The sequence below is a fragment of the Rhinatrema bivittatum genome, chromosome 5 (genome assembly GCF_901001135.1).
Source record: "Rhinatrema bivittatum chromosome 5, aRhiBiv1.1, whole genome shotgun sequence".
In the NCBI taxonomy this organism is placed as follows: Eukaryota; Metazoa; Chordata; class Amphibia; order Gymnophiona; family Rhinatrematidae; genus Rhinatrema; species Rhinatrema bivittatum.
This window is the reverse complement of record NC_042619.1, coordinates 52,877,964-52,903,469: the sequence shown is the minus strand read 5'-3', so window position 1 is coordinate 52,903,469 and position 25,506 is coordinate 52,877,964. Positions and strand designations below refer to the sequence as shown.

The 25,506-nt window shown below is 46.3% G+C and overlaps 1 protein-coding gene across 3 annotated transcripts in view; it reads left to right on the top strand.

Annotated features, from left to right (window-relative positions):
• Window positions 1-25,506, top strand: part of MRE11 (MRE11 homolog, double strand break repair nuclease) — a 204,117-nt gene that overhangs the window by 56,819 nt on the left and 121,792 nt on the right. For all 3 annotated transcript variants that reach the window (XM_029602352.1, XM_029602354.1, XM_029602353.1), the window contains one exon: window positions 24,998-25,112. In XM_029602352.1, the coding sequence (XP_029458212.1) occupies window positions 24,998-25,112 (115 nt within the window). The remainder of the gene's footprint in view (window positions 1-24,997; window positions 25,113-25,506) is intronic.

Genomic DNA, 25,506 nt, shown 5'->3' with positions numbered 1-25,506 from the left:
GCATACAAACATTTCAAAGTTTGTTTTTTGTTTGTATTTTCATTCTGCTTTTTAATTGATAGGGATAAGTTAGAATTTTTTAGCTCAGGTGAGTTTTTAATTACAGGCACTTGGACTACGTTTCTTATTATTAGAACCTCACTGTCAGGATGCCCTAATTCTAATGCATCATTAGTATCCTTTGAAGATACCTCTCTCCGAACCATGCGCTGCTGAGCGACTGTCGGCTTTCCCCTTTGTTCTAGTTTAAAAGCTGCTGTATCTCCTTTTTAAAGGTTAGCGCCAGCAGTCTGGTTCCACCCTGGTTAAGGTGGAGCCCATCCCTTCGGAAGAGACTCCCCTTGTGCTGCTGGTTGTTATAAAATCAGCGGGTGAGCACATTACAGCCTAAGAGTCGTCGTTAATGCTGGCCTTCTGGCCCAGTAATAAGTCACTGTTAAATCGGGAAATATTTGTGGCGTCCAGGGGCAGAGGGTGTAGCCTCTTTCACTTACTGGATTCATGCATTTGTGATAGGAGGACAGATGGGGGGTGTTATTACTGAGCTGTATAACTGCAATATAGTGTATAGTATAAGACTGGAAAAATGACTACAGATTCTTACTTCAGTAGAAAATGTTAGGCGCCAGTAAGAAAGACTGTGTCCCTCCCCTCTGCTCCCTTCGCCATCTTTCTCCTTACCTCCATCTGGCTGCAGCAGGCGCAGAGACGTGTTGAGCGAGCGCTCCCTTCCTGGCCCCGCGGCTGCTCTTGGGGCAGGAGCAGGTGCTGCATGGCTGCTGAGTGTGCTGGGGGAGCGGGAGGAAGCAGGTCCTTCCTCTTCCCTTTGACAGCTGTGGCCACAGGCATTTCCCTTCCTCCTCGCCAGACTCAACATAGGGCGGGGAGGTGCCATGCAGAGTATTGGACCGCCCCCCCTTTGTGCTGTAGATACCAGCCCTCCTATTTTAGGCTCTCGTTTTGACCAGGCTGGGGAGATTGCCAGCCCTGGTAGTAGAAAGTAGTTGCATGATGGGTGAAGGTGTGAGAGAGAGATTTGAGTCATTTCTAGTCACCTACCCAATGGCTAGCTACATTTTGAGATATTTTATGCATTGTATACTGCATCCCACAAAACAGATGACGTTAAACTGTTTCCATTTTTAATATAAGTTCCCTGTAGATACCCGGATCAGTCCAGACTCCTGGGTTTATTCATCCGTGCCAGCAGATGGAGACAGAGAAAGTAAAACTGACACTGCTTCATAGACCCTGGTGCCTCCTGCAGTTCCTCTGTATTTCTCTGTCTCCAGCAGATGGTGGCTGGTGCATAAACCTGCAGGTTCTTTAGTCGGCCCAGCATTTGTTTTCTAACTTTTTATTCTTTTGAGCCTTCCTCCCAGGGGTCGGGGTTCCTAGTGAAGGATCCCTACCCTGTTTTGTTGAGGCGGATGGGCTGGGGGTTGAGTATCCTTTTGTACGCCCGGTCCAGGGTTAGTCGTGGGGTGCACATCTGGTGGGCCAGATCCCTCCCCTTCACGAGGTCACTTAGGTGACTTTTCCTTTGGCTCACTTAGCTGCTCTCATTTTGCCTTTTTCCTCTCCTTTTCTTAATTTTGCTGAATTGAGCTGGACAGCTGTCTTCAGTGAACTATGGTGAGGCTGATTAAAGTTAAAAAAAAAACCAAAAAACAAACAAACCCCAAAACAAAAGCGAAGCAGGCAGGAGCAGCGGTAAGGACAGCTCTTTCTCGTCCTTCCCCTCCCCCGTGCGCTGCTTTCCCATGAGGCAGTGTTCAAATATTTTTTGATATGGGTATAAGACTGAAGAATTTCTTTTGAAAATTAAACTTGAACATTGAATTTATGGCAGATTGATAAGACGGGGAACTTTTTTGATTTTCATGAAGGGGCAATTAATGTCAGCTTTGACTCATCGCAAAGCTTTCAGGGAGGAGAGAGAAGTGAAGCTCAGATCCTGACTTAAGACGAGTGTCACTTCAGAAGGTCTTGCATCGGCCAGTGCTGGGATTGGGGCTGCCATGGAGATGGGGGGAAGATTGCTTAGCTGCCGTTATCAGGTTGTTTTTCCACTTGTATGTGGTTGAGCTAGAAAAATCACAGCAAATTAGTGACATAGTAAATATTCTGGGGGCATCTTGGAACACTTACATTACAAAGGAAGTGAGACTAAGGGAAATGATTACTGGTTATATGTAAAGTAGTAAGATGGAGAGGATACCTTGATATGGCTAAAGAATGTTTTTAAAGATACCTTTGATATTTTATCTGCCTGCTGACTTGTTTTCTATCCTTGTATTTGCCCTACTTTTATGCTTCTGGTCATCCAGAAAACACATCTGGATGTATTTCAGGAAACAGAAACAAAGCAGGTCCCTTAAATTGAACTGCTGGCCCACTGTGAAAATCTGCTCTAAGGCAGCGTTTCTCCGTCACCGGTCTGGGGACCGCCAGCGGACCTCGGCATCACTTTTGCTGATCTGCGGAGTGGCAGTCATTGCGGGAAGAAGCAGACCCATGCTGCGGCCGCCCTTTGCGGCCACACGGATACCAGCTCCTGCCTGGTCGCCTGCGGCCGTGAGCGGGACATTCTCTACTGCTCTAAACCTCCGGGCTAAAATGTCCCAGTAGTGGCTTCAGCTCAGCGCTGCACACTGCTGGCAGTCCCCAGTTCTACACTGCCACTGCTATGGAACAATTGATTGGGCCGGTAGACTGAACATGAATATTAGTCTCAGCTGATCCCCGGACTCTCCTTACCCCGGCTCTGGTATCTATTAAGCAGTGGCTGACTACCAGTAAATTGGCAGTGAATTTAGAGAAGGCTGAACTGGTCGTTCTTGGAAGGTCATTGCCTCCACATACTGTATTTCTTCAGTGTTACAGAGATTGATCATTCATCAAATTGTATCAGTGTTTCCCAACCTTTTAAAGCCCAAGGCCACGCTTGCATTAACAAAAATGGTATCATACATCAGCCAATCGCACAAAACGTAACCTCAGTAGAACATAATTTTTCTTTTAAACAGGTAAAGTTTGTAGGACCTTCATGACCTCAGTTTGCAATCATCACAAACTGTATAGACCTCTGGTCCACTTTATTCTTTAATATTTTCCAGACTCACTTCAGAGTAATTATTTTTATGTAAGATTTTTTAATTTTTTCTAAAAAGTCATGAAAGTCCTCCGGGCAAAATAGATCATTTCCTATTTATTTCATAAGGAAAGAGAGCATTTGCTATCAAACACTTAACTTCAATGTCCAATCCGTACATCACCCCGACATGGCCATGTTTCGATTGTTCTCTGCCTCAGGGGGTCTTCACATCCAAATTAAAATTGCTCTCAGTCACTGCCTCTGTATTCTTGACATCCAGATCTATCCCCATGGCGCAGGCAGTGTGGGCATAGAGAAGACACGTATGGTCAAAAAAAGAGCTAGGGAAGCACTGAAAGGGAGAGAGGGGAGAGACGCACATCATGAACCCATTTCCCTCTGTACACACAAGACCAGAAGACATTTGTGGGGTGCGGGCAGCCAGCTCGGTTATGTTGGCTGCCACTAGTGGCTGCCAAAGCTCTGTTGCTGCTGCCGCTCCCAGCACTCAGACTGAGTCACATCCAGTGCTCAGTGTGCACTTCTCCCTGTCTCGCGCAGCCCGGGGGTAAGGCAGATGCTGGTAGGACTTTAGAAGAAGATGAGCTAGTGCTGTGTGCACTGTGGGTGCTGCACAAAATGAGGCCCAGCTATCCATGCCCTGCATGCTGCCCATTAATTACCACGCTGCGTGGCTCGTGCTGTAGGAAGGAAGAAGAGGCATGCACGGTTATGCATGTTCTTAGAAAGGAGCTCCTACACGTTTAAGAGCCACCGCTGGCGACTCTTGTTGCTGTGCGGGACTGAGAGCAGAGTCCCGGTGCTGGCCTGGCTCTGAGCATCAGGCAGTGGTGACTTTTCCATAGCACAGCTGTTCAGGACCGAAGGCGCATTAGTTGGGAATCACTGCTGTATATCAATGTCTGCTTGTAACCTAGGAGTGATCATTGATTCATCACTGCCAATGAGACAACACATCAAGGCTATCGTTAAATCAGCTTTTTCAGGCTTCTTTTGCTACACAAACTGAAACTTTACTTTAGTGTTACTGGTTTTCATTCAGTTCTACATGCCTTGGTTGTCTCTCTGCTAGACTATTGTAATTTCCTGTATTTGGGTCTGCCTGCTTGTATTTTAAAAGCATTACAATTAGTTCAAAATACTGCTGCTCGCACACTAACTGGAACAAGTATTGCTGAGCATATTTCATCTGTTCTTGCATCTTTACATTGGTCATCTATTCAGTGGTGAGTAAAGATTTAAGATCTTGGTATTAATTCATAAAGCTTTAAATGGAGAAACTCCTGCCTTTCTTTTTAGCATATTGTCAAAGATTTATAGGTGCCCATTTAAGATCTGTGGGACAGAAGAGGCTGGCAATTCCTTCTCCTCGAGTAGCTCACTAATGTGAGACGAGTCAAGAACGGTTCTGTTTCCTGGTCCTCGCTTATGGAACCAACGCCTGTATGGTTTGCACACCTTAAGGCATTTGTTTTTACCCAGGTGTTCGAGTCCTTGATATGAAGTAAGGATCTGATTTTGTAAACTTAAGAGCATGCAGTTGAACGATGTCTAGGCACAATGGCTGTATTCTGTATGCATGGACTTTTTGTTTTATAATTTTTATGGCTGTGAAGTTTGCACTTTGCTTAGAACACTGGATAATCGTGAGTCATAAAAAGTTTAAATAAATAAAATCCAGCATGTTGCTGGGTATGCAGCCATGAAGACTGCAGAATCTGCCCTCACTGCCACCAGCGTAAGTATTTTTTTGCCCCTGGCTACACTATCCCCTGGAATGAGAAGATTTTTCCTTCCCTTGCTCTGGCTGTAAGAAGCACAGCTCCTTTGTCAAAATTCTTGTGAAAACATTAGGGGGGATAACTCGGTTGAGAATGGAGGAGGTCCTGAAGGATGGGGAGCTCTTTCCTGTCCCTCCCCCTCCACACCCAGTTTAGTCATGGAGGGGACCCCCATGTTCTTCAGCCACAGGAGGCAACTCTGTCTCCCTCAACTCTACCAGCTTAGCTGGTGCAGGTCAGTTTAGGAGGCTGGCCAGTCGGTCCCTGGCATCACAGAAGGTTGAAAAGCACTGCTGTAGGGTGAACTCCCTTCCTAAGCGGCGTTTCACTTCTGTGAAGCCTGCCACTGCTTCTCACACGCTGAGTGCGATCCGGCCTGTGCATGCTTTGCAGTCTGCACCATAGCAGTCGGCTGTTCAGCAGCTCCTCGCATGCACGACACGTCACCTGCAAAGAGTTTCATGGCCACTGCCAGGCACACAGAACCAGGAGGGAGATCACTTCCTAGCAGGACCTTAACATATAGAGAACGTGGCAGCTGTGGGAAGGCGAGTGGTGCTGAAAATAGCAATACAGTCATCCATTTTGGAGTGGAAAGAATGGGTATGAATCATTTTGCTGGTGATGCCCGGTGGTAAAAACTGAAAATAGGAGAATTTAAATATAGGCGTACAAAAGGAAGAAAACCCATAAAATGTAACGAACAACAAAAGAAGACAAATCGTCTTCCAAGCACAGATCAGCAGCGACTTTGGAGACGGCAGATTATGCGTAACACAGATGCTGTCCAGGTGCATCATTAGACACTCGCATCAAAGAGGTTCAAGTGGGAAAAAATGTTAAAAGGAATTCATTAGAATTTCAATAAGAAGAGCCGTCATGTTGTAGGGAGATTGTCCTGAAGTGTCTGCGTGACTGCTTGCTCAGGGGAAGCCTTCACAGTGGAACTGAAATATAAAATTAAAAGCTAGCAGGGTTTTGAAAATCTCCTCGCTTGGAGTTAGTGGAGCACCTTCAACCCCATTTAGGGGGCCCTCAGAAGAAACGGGAGAATCTTTTGGTCTTGATTGTGGGGAGGGTTTTTGGGGGAGTAAAAAGAGGCTTCTTCAGCTTGGGAAGACAGAAGGGGAGGGGAGAGTAAAGAAGGAGCCAGAGGGGGATTTAGAAGAGCCTGAGGAGGGAAGGCTGAGAGGGCTGTGAGGAGATGGGGCTGGAGGAGGAGAGAGGTCTGCATTTAGGTGGAGTGGGGGAATGGAGGAGGAGAGTGGGAGGGCTGCCTGGGGACTTGCCAGGGGAAAAAAAAACATTCACCTTGTACGCTGGCCATTCCCCTCCAAAAAACAAAACAAGAAAATGAGCGATGGGAGTTCATGGCAGGTGCATTTTGTCTCTGGAGGAATTTTAGAATCCTTGGAGACTAGGGATGGAACTAGGAACAAGTGGATGACCATTTGAATGGACTCTAGTGAAGTGTCCATGGACGGACTGTTTCTTGCGGCCTGTATAAAAGCAGCTTTGCATGCTTTTTTCCATCATGCACACATGCTCTTGTTTTGGTTTTGGTTAATAGTTCTTACACGATTTTGAATTTTGATCTGAGTAGCACCAAAAATGTATGGATATGCCAGATATTCTCTCTGCCTTCCATACCATGAGCAGTAGAGAAATAATCTACTGCTCATGCTATGGAATTTAGTAAAATACGAAGGAAGTCAGGAGCTGATGTGAGCAAGAGGCAAACAAAGCACCGTACCTGTTTCTGGCTCCCATTATCTGGGCTTATAAAAATAAGTTCAGTAGTGGTGCTAATTCTTTTGAAACTGGCCGAGGCAAACATTTTTTTCCATCTCGACTAGCCTAAAGGTTGGCTGTGCTGCTGCGCAGCGGAAGTGTTGTTCTGTACGGAAGTATGTAAAAAGTGAAGCAGCCTCTGCCGCCGTTGGGATGGCACACAGCAGGATGACTGCCTTCCCTCCACTCTTGTTGTCTGACCTCTCTGATCAGCACGCCAGAGTCTTCTCCCTCCCTCTCCTGCCCCTCAAATTCAGGTGAGCTTTAAGAGGGCAATTTTCAAAGGGACTTCTGGGAGATAAAAAAACAGTTTTTAGGTGCAGATTGCCTGCCCGATGTGCAGGTAAACTTGTGCGTGTATATCGTGCTTGTGCGTGAGTTTACCCAGCCTGAGTGGAGGCTGAGGAATACTTTTTGGATTTTAACACGTCTCAGGTAAATTTTCAGGGAAGATTTGTGTCCAGGTAGATTTGGTGGGATCATTTTTGAAACAGACTTATGTGCATGAGTCTGCTTTGAAAGACGATGTAGCTTTTGTGCGTTTTTACCAACATTTCTTTTGCAGGCTGTTTGAAAATTACCCCCTAAGAGCATGCACAGAGCATAATGGATATATCTGTTGGGGCTGAACTGGCTTCCATTAGATAAATAGAAGGGCATGTGTATGTCAGTAGCCTGCAGACTGCAAATGCAGTTTCTTTTGATGGTTAATGTTACCTCTGAGGAAAGTATAACACTATGTATTGTGGAATTCTAAACACCATTACCTTTGCATCCCATGGCACGTAATTTCATGTTACAACTCAAGGGTATATTGCAGTGAAATGCATAGCGGGTTTTAACAGTGACACCAAAAGCTATGGTTCAGAACCTCCAGTACTGTGGATGCAGGCATAATATTGCTATGGGGAATATTTGGTATTCAGTGGTAATGGTGCAGTACACCCACGTCTGAGCCATTTTCAGTAAAGTTCATTCTTGTGGACTGGGACACCACTATGCTTGGGTATTTGCAGCAGTCCGTGGAGGTGGTGAATAACTGGGGGAATTGGCAGGGAAGGTTGGAGGAGGAAGTGCAGTGTTGGGTGCAGCACAATGCACTTTTGAGCTAAAAAGGCTGCGGGAGCTGCTTTAGAATGGCGGGCTGATTGTAAAAAAACAAAAAAAGGGGGGGGGGAGGGAGAGTAAGCTGAGAATGCTTTGGGGCCACAGGTGCGTCATCTGTGGAGCAAAAAGGTTCCCTAATGCAGCTGGGTCTTTCTGTTTCATATGATAGAGGGCCTGGCCCATCTATTCCAAATAGGCCCAATGAGGAGCCTCTCCATGTAGGGGATGAACTATGGGAGGGGCTGGGCTGGCAGCTGCCTCACCACCCATTACTCAGGAGGAGAAGCTGCCACCTCTTGGCCAAGCAAGCCCGGCATCATCCCAGGCAGAAGTGTGACCTAGCAAACGGACAAGAGATAGGTCAATGTTTTTCAGTGCAGGGTGTTGGGCTAGAGTCTGCAAGGGGCCCATTGGGAGTTCACCCTGTGAGGTTTTCTCCAAACTTCATGTTAGTGATACACCAGGTTTTCTATGCAGAAGCCTTGCTCCATTGTTGGTTCAAGATAGAAGGCAAGGGTGGGGCTCCTAAGCGCCTGCGGAATGCGCTTGCTCCCAAAGCATCACCCATTTGCACAGCCATGCCAGACTCTGTAGAAGGGGATTGGTCAGTGGATATATCAGAGCCCAGTGCACCCTGAAGCTCTTAGGAGGAGGGGCGGTGTTCATCAGAGTAGGAGAGTTCATTCAGTGTAGACTGTTTTGGAAAGAGTAGCTATTGGCCCTCATTACCAGTTTGCAGGCAGCCCTGAAGATTTCAGGTTGCAGATTGGAAGATACAACTGAAGGTGACCTCATACTTCATGGGATGAGTAGACCTTCAAAAACTGTCCTCCTATATGAGGTCCTATGATGGATGGTGCTGGCAGAGTGGGACTCTCCACAGAAGAGGAGGCAGGTGATGGGGAAGTTGTATCCCCTCCCGGAGGTGGAGAACAAAACATTACGGATTCCAAGGGCAATGCACTGGTTTCAGAGCTAGTCTGTAGAATCCCCATCCCGTTGGAAGGAGGCACATTCTTAAAGGACCCTAAGGAATATTGAAGCCATCTTGAAATGGGTATTTTTCACATGGCTATTCAGGCCTCGAACTGTGGAGGTTATGTAGCTTGAGTGGCATTATCAGCAGTTGCCTGAGAGCGAAGAAATGATACAGCTGGAGTCAGCAGTGGCCTTTTTGCAGACGCATTGTATGATTTGATCAGACTATCCTCTCGGTCGGTCACCTCGGTGGTTGTGCCCAGGAGGCTTCTTTGGCTCTGCAATTGGGCAGTGGACTTGGCATCCAAGTCATGCCTCTGCAAACTCTCCTTTAAGGGAAGACTACCATTTGGAGAAGGTTTAGAAAAGTTGGTGCAGGATTTGGGAGATTCTAAGCCCCAAAACTCGCTGAAGATAGAGACCAAAACAGCATGCATAGTCTGTGACGGCAGTATTTCAAATATCAATGTAGGGGAAAGAGTGCAGGGCTGATGACCTTGCATATGGGGGCGAGGGAAATCTCAGTCCTCTCAAGGAGCCAAAAGATCAAGGGAGGGGGGGGGGGACCTGCCTGCCCACAACTGCAGGAAGCAGTCACCCTCCACAATGATATCTAGCTGGGTCCCAGATTATCATGGACCCAGTGGGTCCTGAATATAATTTTAAAGGAGTAAGTGCCTGATTGCACCTTTCCGATACCAAATGCCATTATGATTTCCCTCTCGTGTCGCAAGCCAAAAGAGAAGTGGTGGAAGCGACTACAAAAGTTATGGGACTTAGAAGCCTTAGTCCCAGTCCTGGCCAAGGAAAGGGGGCAGGGAACATATTCAATTTATTTTGTAGTCTCAAAGAAGGATGGGACCTTTTTCCCTGTGTTAGGTTTTAAAGGGGCCAAAAGGTGTTTGAAGATAGCCCACTTCAGAATGGAGACCCTCTACTTGTTTATGGAAATGGTAAGGAAAGGAGAATATCTATCATTGTTGGACTTGGCAGAAGCCTATCTCCATCTACTTATCAAGGTGGCATTCCAAAGGCACCTGTGCTTTTGCCAGATTTTCAGGTTCAGGCTTGCAACTGCTCCAAGGGTCTTTACAAAGGTCATGGTACTCATGGCATCAGCTTTTTATGATTGGCTCTTCAGAGCAAAAACCGCCCAGGAGAACCGGCAGGCCTCAGCCTTGGTCATCCAACTTCTGGAAAGTTTGGGCTGGGTGGTGAATTATGTGAAAAGCAAGTTAGAGCCTTCACAGTCACTGGGGTTCTTAGATGCTGTTATGGACATGGTAGAAGGATGGGTGACCCTCCTGCCCAAGAGGTCACCAAAATACTAGACCAAGTAGGTACCTTTCGCATCCTGAGCTCCCCAGGGCTTGGGACTAACTGCAGCTATTGGGACCAACAATAATCACCATAGATATAGTTTTCTGGGCCAGGGCATGTGTCTATAGCAACAGATGCTACTAGCCTGCTGTTCTCAAGCCTACCAAAACTACAGCCATCAGCTACGGGTGCCACAGATGTCAAAGGAGAGCCTGGACTGGTGGTTGGATCCCTTCAACCTCACAAAAGGGATAGACTTAGAATCGCCAACTGCGCTGTGCTAACTAGAGATGCCAGCCAGAGTGGGTGGGAAGTTTATTGCCAGGGCCAAGGGATCTGGTTAGAGGAGGAAGCTCTTTGACCCATAAACAGGTTAGAGTTAAGAGCCATCAAGGATGTGGTTAAGGCAGTTAGTTTAGTTGGGTTTAAAAAAGGTTTGGAAAAGTTTCTGGAGGAAAAGTCCATAAACTGCTATTAATCAATAGGAAATAGCCACTGCTCATTGCTGGCATTAGTAGAATGGGATCTACTTATTGTTTGGGTATTTGCCAGATACTTGTGGTTTGGATTTGGCCTCTGTAGGAAACAGGATGCTGGGCTTCATGGACCCTCGGTCTGACCCAGTATGGCAACTTCTTATGTGGTTTTTTTTATACCTCTTTTTGGCACTTCAAAGCAGATTACATTCGGGCACTGTAAGTATTTCCCTAATCCCCAGAGGGTTTACAACCTATATTCTTATGTTCTTAAATTGCCACTTCCGGTCTTCCTACTCAGATTAAAAGGAATGATGATGCAAGTCATCTCGGACAGCACCACAGCAGTAGCATATGTAAACAAGCAGGGGGAGGTGCTCGCAGCCCCATGCTTGCAGAAGTGAGCAAGATTCTCAGCTGGTCAGAGAAGAATCTGGCCCAGTTATCGTTATCTCACAATGCAGGAAAAGAAAATATGCAGGTAGATTTTCTCAGCAGGAACAAGCTAGACCCAGGCAAGTGGGAACTCAGCCAGAAGGCCTTTCACATGATAGTGGACTGGAGGGATCCACCGATAGTCAATTTACTGATGTCCTGGGTCAATGCCAAAGGTAGACAGGTTCTTCAGTTGATGGAAGGAGGCAGTATCAAGGGAGATAGAGGTCCTGATCTGTGCCTGGCCAAAGGGCAGGTGTCTGTATGTGTTTCAATTTTGGCAACTGATAGGCAAGGTGATACTGGTGGCCCTGGACTAGCCAAGGAGGCCTTGGTATGCAGATCTGATATGGCTTCTAGTGGGGACCCCTTTACAGCTCCCAGAAAGCAGGGCTTGCTCTGGCAGGGTCCAATGGAAGATTCAGCTCCATTCTGTCTTATGGCCTGGCCCTGGAGAGGGTATGGCTATGAGGCAAAGGTTATTCCCAAGCATTCGTGACAACCATGCTGAAATCTCGAGGAATTAAGCCTTATTATCCTATCTATGAATTTGGAGGCTATTTGAAGCTTATTCTAAGGATCATAAGATATCCCATGAATTCTAGATTTGTTGCATAAGGGCCTGGATAAAGGCCATTTTATAAGCAAAACAAAATTTACACCAATCCAATATTTCAGAAATGAATAAAAATACTATGTGACTATATCGCAATGCGTGTCTTTTTTTTTTTTTTTAAGAAGAGATTGATGGTTTCATATAAGGTAAAGGCTGTTACCATCCCGGTACTCAAAGCCCCAAAATTCAATATAATCATGAACCACCAACCACCTTCCTCCTTATAAATATTCATTTAAAAAAAAAAAATTTTAATTTCAAAAAAATCCTTAACACTGTGCAAAGATGTTGCTCCTACATTAATTTGGTATCAGTGTTAAATTCGTGAAATAATCTTCTAGCGTCAAGATGATAAGAAATAAGAACGGCATCTTACTGCCCTCCCAAGTTTCTTCTTTACTACGGTGCCGGTTATACGTTGCTTTAATCCAAATCTCCTTCACTTAAGAGCTGAAACACTGAATTCACAAATAGAGTGTTAACTAATGTCCATTTCTCTATTTATATATCCATCATTTATTTATTTATTTTATTTAAAAGTATTTATATACTGCTTTATAAAAAATACATTTTTGTCAAAATGGTTTACATTAATTAAAGTAAAGTTTTAAAAGAACAATCAAATTAAAATAAATTAAAAATACAAAAATTAGTCAATAGCTAGAAAAATTCTGGCTTGAAAATAAATCAAATTAATTATTTATTATTAATTTTTTAAATTTTTATATACCGAAGTTCTTGTAAGAACTACAAATCACTCCGGTTTACATAAAACGATGAAATGCCCAAAAAAGAGAAAGGGGCTTTACATGGAACAATAAAACCGAATGCCAGTTTAACATAGTAATAAATAAATATTATAGATACAATTTAACAATTTAACGTAGTAATAATGATATATTAAAGGAACAATATAAATACAAGAAACGTTTGAACTCAAAAATTGTTGTACAGTTAGAAAGTCATGATAGTAAAACTTGGTGAGGTATCCCATAATTTAGGATATCCTCCCGTCTAGGTAGCATTAAGAGTCTGGGAAGGCTTGTTGGAAAAGCCAGGTCTTCAGTTTTTTTTTTGAACTCTTGATGACTGGGTTCTAGTCTTAGATCTGGGGGGATCGCGTTCCACTGGTGGGGGCCTGCTGAAGATAGTGCACGTTTGCTCAATGATGATTTTATTTGTGGGGCATGCAGTGTGCCTTTGTATGCGCTTCTAATTGGTCTGGAAGATGTATGCGGTTGAAGTTGAGAGCTTAACATGATAGGAGCCAGTTTGTATGTCGCTTTGTGGACGATAGTGAGTACCTTTACTCGAAAATAAAAATAAAGATTTGTTGCCATAGGACTTGCTATTGCAGGAAAAGGGGGGAGGGGAAAGGGGCATGATAAAAATGGAGACGTAACTAAAATAGAAGGAATGAAGAAGTGGTAAAGGGGATGGAGGGGGAAAAGAGTGATGTGAGTATGATGAATGTGGCAATAGGGTGAGATGAATATTATATTTGGTCTTGAGTAAGTGTTTGAAATGCGAGTTGGAACAAATGAGTTTTAAGTGATTTTTTGAAATGAGAAGGATTTGAAATTGATCGGAGAGGGTTTGGGAGTGAATTCCAAAGGATAGGACCGGCTATTGAGAAAGCTCTCTTTCTGGTGACATCTAATCTGGCTTGTTTGGGTGAGGGAATATCTAGGAGAGTTTGGGTAAGTGATCTTAAGTGTCTTGTAGGTTTGTAAATCCGCAATAAGGAGCAGAGCCAGGTGGAAGTTGGATTGTGAATTAAACCATGAATAGTGGAAAGAATTTTATATTTTATCCTAAACTTTATGGGAAGCCAATGTAATGATTGGAGAATTGGAATAATGTGGTGGTGTAGAGGAGTTCTAGTTAGTATTCGGGCTGCACTGTTTTGAATTATCATGTGGATTGGTGTCAATTTTGTTTTGTTTATATTAGCACACTTCCTTGTGGTAATTTTTATATATTGGTTAGCCATTTTATTAAGAACATAAGACCTGCCATACTTGGTCAGACCAAATATCTATTAAGCCCATCATCTTGTTACCAACAGGGGCCAATCTAGGTCACAAGTACCTGGCAGGATCCTAGACAGTAATTCTCAAAGGCATTTCTGCAGGTAAAACCATGCCTTTGCTCTCTGACATGGCCTGCTATAAAATTGCCTGCCTGATATATGGGTGAAGTTACATGGTGTATCCTGCACGCCCATATGTTTACCTGGACTGAGCGGAGGAGGTCCAGAGGGGAGTGCTCTCACATTTATTTTTTTTATTTCCAGACATTTGATATTCTACCTTTCTGGAAGTCTGCTTCAAAGCGGATTACAATCAAAATGGGATGATTCTAGGCATGGTGTGACCAAGGGTAGGGATACAAGTAATACATTTGTTCCAGGGTCATGTGCAGTTTGTTGAGTCATTCTCGGCAGCATGGTGGGTGTTTCTACCACTAGTAAATAAGTTCTGGAAAGGCCTGGATGAACAGCCATGCCTTTGCTTTCTTCTAGAAGGTGAGCTAGGATGGTTGAGAATGCAACATATTTTTGCACTTTCAAACATATGTGCATAAAATTCCCTCCAAAATGTCTGTGCATATGGTAGCAGCTGTAAGTGCATGTGGGCAGTTTTTTGGTGGGATAATTTCCAAAACAAATATATGCATGTAAGTGCATTTTTGAAACTTGGTGTAACCTAGATGCATATTTGATGTAAAATTCATGTGGCCTGTTACAAACTTATTTATACTTTTAGCCAACCTCATGAAAACATGTTGGCTGTTTGGCATTGGAAACAGAAGCAAAGTAATTTTGGACTCCTCTATCACTGTGGTGCCAAATCGTTGACAGTATAGATTGAAAGCAAGCATTTGTACAGGCATTCAGGATGTTCTAGTTTGAAACCAGTTTCACAGGCAATGCAGAGAAAAATTAAAACATGCATGCATATATGGGTGCGCTCGCTTATCATGCGCACAAATACACATGCACAATGTAAAATACCTACAACATGCTTGCATATGTAAAACATACTCAGCATACTTTTTCAATATAGCTGGATAAGTTCTGACTTACCCAGCTAAGTGGCGGCCGCATTAAAGGGACCCAGGTAGCCGCATAACTGGATGTAGTGCACTTTTTAAAAGGGGTGAAGGCTAGATGTCTACTTTTCAGGCCTATCGTGCTTCGGTAACCTGAACTTGATCCTTAGAGAGGGCACCCCTTAAAGCAAGCGTCCATTAAGGATCTGACGTTAAAAACTTCCTTTCTGGTAGCGATTTGCTCCACCACACTTATTTCAGAGTTGCAGTTCCTTTCGTACAAAGAACCATACTTGCTGATTTTTGCACATTCTATTAACCTTCTAGCCTGTGCCCTCATTCCTGCCAAAGGTAGTGTCACCCTTCCATCTGAACCAAACTGTGTCATTACCAGACTTTTGCAGAAAGAAATATAAAGACGAAAGACTGCACCTCCTGGACTTCATTGTGGGGGTCTTAAAGATACTTGAAGGTGACGAACTCCTTCAGAAAATCTGATAGTTTTATCGTGGTGTTTGGGGGACCATGAAAGGGAGAAGTAGCCTCCAAGACCACTTGCAAAATTGATTTTTTTAAATCTATTATTTTAGACTACATGGTTAATAGTGACAAGCACCAGGGTGCTTTGTGCTCACTCTACAAAGGTGCAGTCAGCATCCTGGGGGAGGAGCATCATTGGTTTTCCGAGGTGAAATCTGCAAGGCTGCTACCTGGTCATCCCTGCATTCATTTTACAGACACTACAGGCTGGACATACAAGTGAAGGAGGACACTGCCTTTGGGTCTGGGCTCCTTACAGTACCCCTATCTTCCTCCCATTCAGCCTAAGGGAAGCTTTTGTATCTCTCAAGTATAATGGACTGGTGTAGCAGGCGAAAAGGAAGGTAAAATTATTCTCTAATATTTTTCTTTCTTTGAGTCCCGCTAGACCAGGAATACAGAGGCCTTAGACAGAGATGGTTGAGGTAATCTGGCTTGTCTTTTGCTCTCTCTTCCCCTTTTTCTCTTTTCTCTTCTCACCCTCCCTCAAGAGCAGAGGAACTTTGAGGGACAGCAAAAAGAGTAAAACAAAAAGTTTTCTAAATGGAGATAAATGGTAAGGAGGGCATCCTTGTTCGGTTGCTTTGACAGTAAGCTACTGGCAAGGGCCTGCGGCCTTCCCCTCTTTATAACCAAGAATGAGGTTATCAAAGGGGTGTACCCTCTGTCTCTGACAGCTGAGGAGGAGGAGGAGTAAGATTCCAGGTATAATGAACTGGTCTAGCAGGATTCAAGGAAAGGAAATTATCAGGTAAGAATTTTACCTTAGATTAGTAATGATGTGCCACACCATGCTGTTGAATGGTGGTAAAATTGAAGTGTCCTGAGGAAGCAAATTAATATTTTGTCTTGAGATTTGTCTTGAAATTTTCTAAATCAGAACAAATGTTGAATGTGTAAATTCCATATTTGTAAAGACAGAAGAAAAATAATTTCAGCATTTATCTTCTTTAATCTTCTGCCCTGTTGTAGAAATCCTCCATTATTTTCAGATTGTAATAATTTTGTTGGACTAACATGAGACGTTGACATGAACTTCCAAAATCATGTAGGTTCCTTCTACAGATGCCGTTGAAATCTCGTTTGTTTGTATCTGAATTAACATCCTTTCCCTTTGCTGGAGGTCTGTGTAATAGTCCTGTGTACATCAAATATTTTGCAGGTTTTCCAAGGCAACCCCCAGTAAATCAGTCTCCCTGCTTTCCATTTATTTTAATGGCTACTGTTGTGTTGCTGATATTAAAGAGCTTTTCCCTCTTCCCCCCACAGACTTTCTTTACATACTCTCTTCCGAAGAGATTGAAACCAGGGATGGTCTTGTCTCAATCCTGGCTTCCTTTGTACCAAGGCTCTGAGTTTGCAATTATATCAAATTGGACTTTGCGTATTTGCACCACATGGTTTCTCTAAGACAATGCCGACTCCTGGGAGAATTCTGCACACAAAAACTTAAAATTCTGCATACTTTATATTGGCTAAAATAACACAATATATGTCACAGTCTTTGAGTAGTTAATTTAAAGTGTAATACAGAAAAGTTATGCAAAGATGCAGTTTTAAATATTTTGAGCAGAATTCCCCTAGAAGTACACGGTAAAGAATGTCCCTTCCACATCTTTCCCTACTCCCCTGGCCAAACCTCTTTCACTCTGCCCTCTCAGGCCCCAACTCCTCCACCCTCTATCTCTCCCCTCCCACTCCAGGCTCAACTCCTTCCACTCTATTTCCACCCCCAGCTGTGTACTCCCACAGTTTGACCTCTCTCTCTCTCTCGTACAACCCCTCACAGGCTTGCTCTGTCGCTCTCATACACAGGCTCTCTCTCTCTCTCTCTTGCATGCACATCCTCACCCAGCCTTCCTTTCTCTCTCACACACTTCCCCGCCCCCATCTCACAGGTTCCTTTTCTTCCACTCACACAGGCTCCCTCTCTCTGTTGCACACACACGAACACACGGACAGCCTCTATTATAGGCTCCCTCTGTACCTTTTTCATACAGGCTTCCTTTGTACCTCGCACATATGCACGCCCACACACACACACACACATGCGTGCGTGCTACCTTTTCTCACACACACAGCCTTTCACACAGACTCTCTCTCACACACACACACACCTGACAGCATACTCACACATGCTCGCAAGTGCTGCTGCACTTGCTTCTCAAGTTGGGCCTTCTCTGCTGCCGGGCCTTCCTATCTTTGCCATGAGCTGGATGGGCTCTGCTTGCGGCCCGTTGGCTATCCTGATCTTTCTGATCTTTGTCTGTGTGTGGGATGGGGGTCCGCTTGTGGCCCACTGGGCCTTGTTATTTCTCGGCCACGAGCGGAATGGGCTCCGCTCGCAGCCCGCCAGCAATCCTGATATTTGTCTGTGAGTGGGATGGGGTTGGCTCATGGCCACTGGACCTTGTTATTCCTCGGCCGTGGCTTCGTGATGATCTACTGGCCATCCTGATCTTTAGCCACGAGCAGGATGGGCTCCACTCATGGCCTGCTGAGCCTTCCTCCAAATCCTGCGTAGAAAATACAAATTTTGTGCGGGAGGGCAATTCTGCGCAGAATTCCCCCAGGAGTAAATGCTTTGCTTCCCTCTCTATGTCCTTTTTTCTCTTTTTTTTTTTTTCTCCCCCCATTAGCTACTTTTGGTAGCTCTGTCTCCTCTTTTGCTTTCTGTCTCCTGTACGATGATGTCTGCTTTATTTTGGACTTTTAACTCTTCAAGGCTTGCCTCGTTTACCTTGCCTGTTTCCTAGCGTGTAGCAGATGGACTCAGGACCAATGAGTATAGTGTGCTCCTGATAGCAGTTGGAGACGGAGTCAGATTTCAATCTGACATCAGCACTACATATACCCCTGCAGGAAGCTTTGCTCTTCAGTATTTCTCCGTCTCCTTAGCAGTTTGTGACGCTACACACGCTTGCTCAGCGTTAGGAAATCCAAACCAAAGAAGAAAGAAATTTCCAAAATCTTAGCTCTACAAGACGAGCCCCGCTCTCCTGCGGTGATACCTAAGTGTCCCTCCCCAAGTCGAGAATTCCTGAGGTGATTTCTGAGATCCCTCAGAGGTAAGCCTCGGTCCGGTAACCGGTTCCTGGTGTGGACTTAGCCCCCAGGAGGGAGCGGCTGAGAGGCAGCCGGGTGCAAGACTGAGTGCGGCGGTGAAGGTATTTCCCTCTCCCCCCGCTGCCGGAGACCGCCTGGCACGAGACCGGGAAGCGCCGAGACAAGGTAGAAAACTTTTCTCAAAGTCTCTGGTCTCCGAGGCTGGGATAGCTGCACAGATCGCCCGTCTGCGTCTGTTCCATCGGGTTGAACAGCCCTGCCCAGGCTAGACCCCGATTCGGTACGAGGGTCCTCCCTTGTGGTGACCCTGCGGGGGGTCGCCATCTTGCCCGCATGATCACCGGCACCATCTCCCCCTCTTGATCGCCGTATTGTCCGCACAAGTGAGACGTGCGCATAGCAGCGAGCCGGGTGCATAAATTACTTGTGCGCATAGCGGTGTGCGCACCTGTGCCGTGCGCACTGCGACGTGCACAAAGGTGCCGGGCGCACAGTGGCATGCTCAATGGCGCTGGGTGCACAAACCAAGCCGGTGCGCGCAGTGGCGCGCACATAGCGGCCTGCACGCACATTTTCCGCAGATTGCATGCACATCTTTGACGCACCCGGAGCGCATATCTAAACCTACCGGCTCGCGCACATAGTCGGTCAACGAGCTTTGAACGACTCCACATGCCCAAATCATGGTACCACCAGTCAAGAAAGCCAAGGGACAAGCTCTCTGCCCAGCCTGCCACCTGAGAGCGGCACAACAGGAAATGGCTTCGGCCCTGTGCCTGCAGTGCGAAGAGGCCATGGGGGAACCAGGACAAGGCCCCCCCGGCCAGTAGAGGAATCCGGCTCCACCAACGACAGTACACTGGACCTCTCTATCCCCGGCTCAGTCCCTACTCAATTGGGCACCTCGGGAACACTACTGGCTTCAGTATGGACCCAGGAACCTTTTCCTGGGTAGAATTCTTTAAAGGGCTGCAAACCTTTTTCCGGGCACAATTGGTGCCACCGGCGACACAGCCACAGCCTCCACCAGAAGACCAGAACCTTCCAGGCCCCTCCTGGCCTCCCCGAGACGTGCCCCCTCCAGACAAAAGTCTCCTCTTAGGGGACACAGACACCTTGGAGAAAGAACCAGACTCCCCAGAGGAAGGAGAAATCCCTCCAGGAACGGAACCATACCGAACCATGATGCGTTTCTTCTCCAGAGATGAATTACCAGACCTCATGTTTCTGAGTTTGAAGGAACTGGCCATCCCAGGCACAAGCATCACAGCGGAGCCAAAGACAAACCCTCTGCTGGTTGGGCTCTGTCAGGCCTCATGCCAATTCCCATTACTACAGGCCACACAACAACTGATCGACTTGGAATGGAATGCCCCGGAGGCCAGTTTCAAAGGAGGATGGGCCCTAGAAGCCCTATGTCCACTGGAGCCCTCAACCAAAGAACTCCTGGTGTTCCCTAAAGTAGACACCATGGTCTGCGCTGTCACGAAGCACACTACCATTCCAGTTGAAGGAGGAGCGGCACTCAAGGATACCCAGGACAGACATCAGGAATCCATCCTTAAACAGTCATTTGATGCAGCAGCTATGACACTACAGATGTCCCCACGGCCTGCTGTGCCGTGGTGACACGGGCCTGCTTATCTCTTGCCTGGAACACTACCACGCCCGTCGAAACATTAGAACCAGCGATATCCTTCCTCACGCATGCGACGTCCAACCTGGTGCGCACCTCAGCCAGGGGCGTCTCATCCATTGTAGCAGCCAGAAGACAAGTCTGGCTCCGAAGCTGGTCAGCCGACGTGACCTCCAAGACGAAACTCACGAGAATGCCTTTTAAAGGAGCCCTCCTGTTCGGAAGCCAACTGGCGAAGTTAGCAGACAAATGGGGCGAATCCCCAGTACCTCGGCTATCGGAGGACAAGAACAAAAGACGCCATCGCCCCTCTCCCCGAACATCCAAGGGCAGAGGATCACAGCGCTTCAGACCGTACAGGAATACATACCAAGCACCTCGCCCTTCAGGCAGAGACCAGTCCTTTCGGAGCAAACACAACAAGAGGGGAGCCGGCTCAGGTCCAGGCCTCAGCCACACCCCACAATAAGAATCAACAGACCCATCCACAGGAAGAAGCTATAGGGGGCAGGCTTGCCCTGTTCTTCCAAAGATGGGTCAAGATAATGTCGGACAAGTGGGTCCTAACCATCATTCGAGAGGGATACTATTTGGACTTCCATAGCATTCCCCCCAGACAAATTTGTGAAATCCCCTTGCCACTCCCCCTCCAAGAGGATAGCAGTGGAAACCACACTGACAAAATTGCTCTCCCTAGAGGCTATAACACTGGTGCCCACGCACCAACGAAATACAGGACACTATTCCATCTATTTTATCGTCCTCAAGAAAGAGGGAATGATTCGGCCCATCCTGGACTTCAAGTCTTTATTTAGCACTATGTTTTATTTAGCACTATGTTTTATTTAGCACTTTATTTAGCACTATGTTAAATTGTCAACCAGTTATACTGTTCCATATGTTATACGGTTCCATGTAAAGCTCCGCTATCTGTTGAGCAGTTCTTCGTTTTATGTAAACCGGAGTGATTTGTAGTCCCTACTAGAACTTCGGTATATAAAAATTAAAAATAAATAAATAAATAAATAAATAAGTCTGTCAACCGCTACCTGAGGGTACATCACTTCCACATGGAAACCTTAACGCTCGGTCATAAGGGCAGTACAGCCGGGAGAATTTCTGACCTCCCTGGACCTGTTAGAAGCCTATCTGCACATACCGGTCCATCATGACCACCAGCGCTTCCTACGCTTCACGATCAAGGACCACCACTACCAGTTCCGGGCGCTACCCTTAGGACTAGCTATTGCCCCTTGGACATTCACCAAAATCATGGTGGTAGTGGCAGCAACACTGAGGAAAGAAGGAATCCTTGTACACCTGTACCTGGACGATTGGCTGGTCAGAGCAAAATCTCCAGAAGAGAGTCATCAGGCGACCACCAGAGTCAAGAATCTACTGCAGAATCTCGGATGGGTTGTCAACACAACCAAGAGCTGCCTGCAGCCGTCCCAATCACTAGAATACCTGGGAGTCCGTTTCGACACCCAAGACAAGGTTGTCCTTCCCCCTACAAGGAGAAGGAAATTGATGGACCAGTTGAGAAAACTGATGAACAGCGCTCACCCCATGGTATGAGACTACCTCCAAGTCCTCGGCCTCATGACATCGACCCTAGAAGTCGTCCCATGGGCAAGGGCCCACAATCAACCACTACAACGTTCCCTACTGTCAAGATGGAACCCGATGTCCCAGGACTACACCGTTCGCCTCCAGCTCCTATGGTGGCTACAAGAACACCATCTGAGCAAGGGAGTAAGGTTATCCCTACCGACCTGGGTCTTGCTCACCACGGATGCGAGCCTACGAGGGTGGGGAGCCCACTGCCAGGAACTGACGGCCCAGGGGCGATGGGACAAGTAAGAGTCGGGATGGAACATCAACCGACTGGAAGCCCGAGCAGTCAGACTAACCCGCCTGCGATTCAGCCACAGACTCTGGGGAGAATCGGTCAGAGTCATGTCGGATGCCACAACAGTGGCCTACATGAACCGACAGGGAGGAACCAGAAGCCAACAGGTGTCCCTGGAAATAGATCCCCTGATGGCATGGGCAGAAGCAAACCTGCAAGGGATCTCAGCCGCCCACATTGCAGGAAAAGACAACGTCACTGTGGATTACCTCAGCAGAGAAAGTCTAGACCCAGGGGAATGGATGCTGTCGACCACAACCTTCCAGTTGATAGTAAACCACTGGGGAACACTAGCCATGGATCTTCTGGCAAACCGGTCCAACGCCAAAGTTCCCAAGTTCTTCAGCCGCAGACGAGAACCACAATCCCAGGGGATTGACGCCCTCGTCCAGACCTGGCCACAGGAAGACCTGTGTACGCCTTTCCTCCATGGCCACTACTAGGCAGGATCATCTGCAAGATAGAACACCACAGGGGGCTAGTATGTCTAGTGGCCCCGGACTGGCCAAGAAGGCCGTGGTACGCAGACATGCGAAGGCTTGTGGCGGGGAACCCTCTGTGTCTACCTCCACACAGGGACCTGCTCCAGCAAGGACCAATCCTCCACGAAGACCCAACTCGATTCTCACTTACGGTCTGGCCATTGAGAGGACTTGCCTAAAGAAGAGTGGATACTCGGGGGCAGTGATTGACATCTTGCTCGGAGCACGTAAGTTTTCGACATCCTTAACTTACATACGAATATGGAGAATATTCGAAGCCTGGTGTGAAGACTGCGACATCTTTCCGCGGACATGAGAGGTCTAGAACGGGTAGATGTGAATCGGTTATTTACTCTTTCGGATAGTAGAAGGACTAGGGGACACTCCATGAAGTTAGCATGGGGCACATTTAAAACTAATCGGAGAAAGTTCTTTTTTACTCAACGCACAATTAAACTCTGGAATTTGTTGCCAGAGAATGTGGTTCGTGCAGTTAGTATAGCTGTGTTTAAAAAAGGATTGGATAAGTTCTTGGAGGAGAAGTCCATTACCTGCTATTAAGTTCACTTAGAGAATAGCCACTGCCATTAGCAATGGTTACATGGAATAGACTTAGTTTTTGGGTACTTGCCAGGTTCTTATGGCCTGGATTGGCCACTGTTGGAAACGGGATGCTGGGCTTGATGGACCCTTGGTCTGACCCAGTATGGCATTTTCTTATGTTCTTATGTTCTTACAATCAAAATTCCCATGATCCTGGAATTTCTGCAGGACGGCTTGAAGAAGGGGTTATCTCTCAACTCCATCAAGGTTCAACTGGCCGCGCTGGCCTGCTTCAGAGCCAAAATGGATGGCATCAGTCTATCTTCCCATCCAGACGTCTCCCGCTTCCTAAAAGGAGTCAAGCAAATCCGACCACCACTTAAGTGGCCAGTACCCCTATGGAATCTCAATCTAGTACTCGACTTCCTTGCAGGAGCTTCTTTCAGACCTTTACGCGGTCTGTCCCTACGGCTCCTGACCTTGAAGACTGCTTTCCTAGTGGCAACATGTTCAGCCCGTCGCATCTCCGAACTTCAAGCACTATCCTGTCAGGAACCGTTCCTCAGATTCACACTGTCCCCTCCTTTCTTCCAAAGGTGGTTTCTCATTTCCATCTAAACCAAACCATCTCGCTGCCATCTCCAGATGAGCATAAGGACTCAGAAGACTCATGCCTTCTTCGCCATCTTAACGTCAGCAGACTCCTGGCCTGATACCTGGAAAGATCGGAATCCGTACGAAAGATGGACCATCTATTTGTCCTTCACAGTGGGAAGAAACCAGGGGAAGCGGCCTCGCGGGCAACCATAGCCCGCTGGATCAAAGAAGTAATCAAGGCGGCCTACGTAGAGGCAGGCAGGCCTCCACCTCTACAAATCAAGGCCCATTCCACCAGAGCCCAGGCAGTGTCCTGGGCAGAACCCAAGATGCTGTCACCTGCCGAGATCTGAAGGGTGGCGACATGGTCTTCCATTCACACCTTCTCGAGTTTCTACCGCCTGGATGTTCAGGCCCGGGAGGACACAGCATTCGCAAGGGCAGCACTAAGTGGGCCATGGGCAGCCTCCCACCCAGTTCGAGAGTAGCTTTTGTACATCTCATTGGTCCTGAGACCATCTGCTACATGCTAGGAAATTACCTGATAATTTCGTTTTCCTTAGTGTAGACAGATGGACTCAGTATCCCGCTCATGGCTGCCTCAGAATATGGAAACCTCGGGGGACAATCCCCAAGAGCAAGACAAGCACGGGTAAGCCACGCTTTACCCCTAGTTAGGACACCCATAGTTACCGGGTGTCGATGTTTCTCGGTTGTGTGCACTGGCGGTCTCCAGCATAAATTCACACCAACCAGGTCAAGTTGATCAAGTTAACCAAGTTAATCAAGTTATTCAAACACACATATATCCACAATTGCTTTTCGAGGAGAATACTGAAGAGCATAGCTTCCTGCAGGGGTATATGTAGTGCTGACGTCAGATTGAAATCTGACTCTGTCTCCAACTGCTATCAGGAGCACACTATACCCATTGATCCTGAGTCCATCTGTTTACACTAAGGAAAACGAAATTATCAGGTAAGTAATTTCTCCATTTTTGCTTGTGGGGCGAGCAGTTGGTGCCTTCCTCCTTGCTTAGTTTATCTGCCAATTGAGGTTGGAATTGAAATGGCAGTGGAGTACTGTATTACTCTGCATAAAGGGAAACCATCCCTTTTGTATTACTCTGCATAAAGGGAAACCATCTTTACAAAATTCCCTTCATCAGTCTTTCCACTATGAATTAAAGTTCCTTCGTGATGGCAGCTCATTCTGCTCCCCTGTTTAAGGCAGTAGCACTTCTGAAAAGGTGACTCGCCCTGTGACTAAAATTGCATCTGAGATATTCTGTAGGTGCTGAATAGTGTAGTTATGTCATTTAAGGACTTGATTTGGCTATGGCATTCCTGGCGGGATTCATTGGTAAGTGAAGGAGAGTGCAGGCGTTCAGACGCAGAGCAGAGACGCACACTTCATTACTCAGGCATCTTGCTGAAAGGTTCTGTTTGGCTTTTGATCTTTAATTTTCTTTCCTATTTCTTCATGTTTTGTTTTTTTTTATCCAGCAAATGTCCTGGCTTTATTGTTTGCTCTTCTTCATTGCAGGATCCATTCCGGATGAAAGGCTGTATCGAATGTTTGTCAATAAGCAAGTAACGATGCTTCGGCCGAAAGAACACGAAGACAGCTGGTTTAACTTGTTTGTGATTCATCAGAACAGGTAACACCGTGACTTTCCTGTGGGAGGGCCTATGATGGCTAACCCTTTTGGCCCTAGTCTTTTTTTAAATTTATTTTCTATATAATGTAATTTATAAATATACAGCCTTGGGGGGAAAAAAAAGAAACAGCAAGTTCTTAATAAAAGTACAAAATACAATCAAAATAAATAGAAAGCACTTGTGCAGGCAGTAGTATCCTGTCAAGCCCAAAAATGGAGGGGGTGGGGTTTCCAGTTAAAAGAGGAAAAAAAAAATAATCTTCGATCAAATTTTAAAACATGGCCTGGCTTGGTTCTGTCGTCCTCCGAGGACTGCGTGGACATTCACCACTCTCTGGGGTTTGATGGCATGCAGTGGCCGAGTATTAAAAAAAAAAAAAAAAAAAAAAAGCCG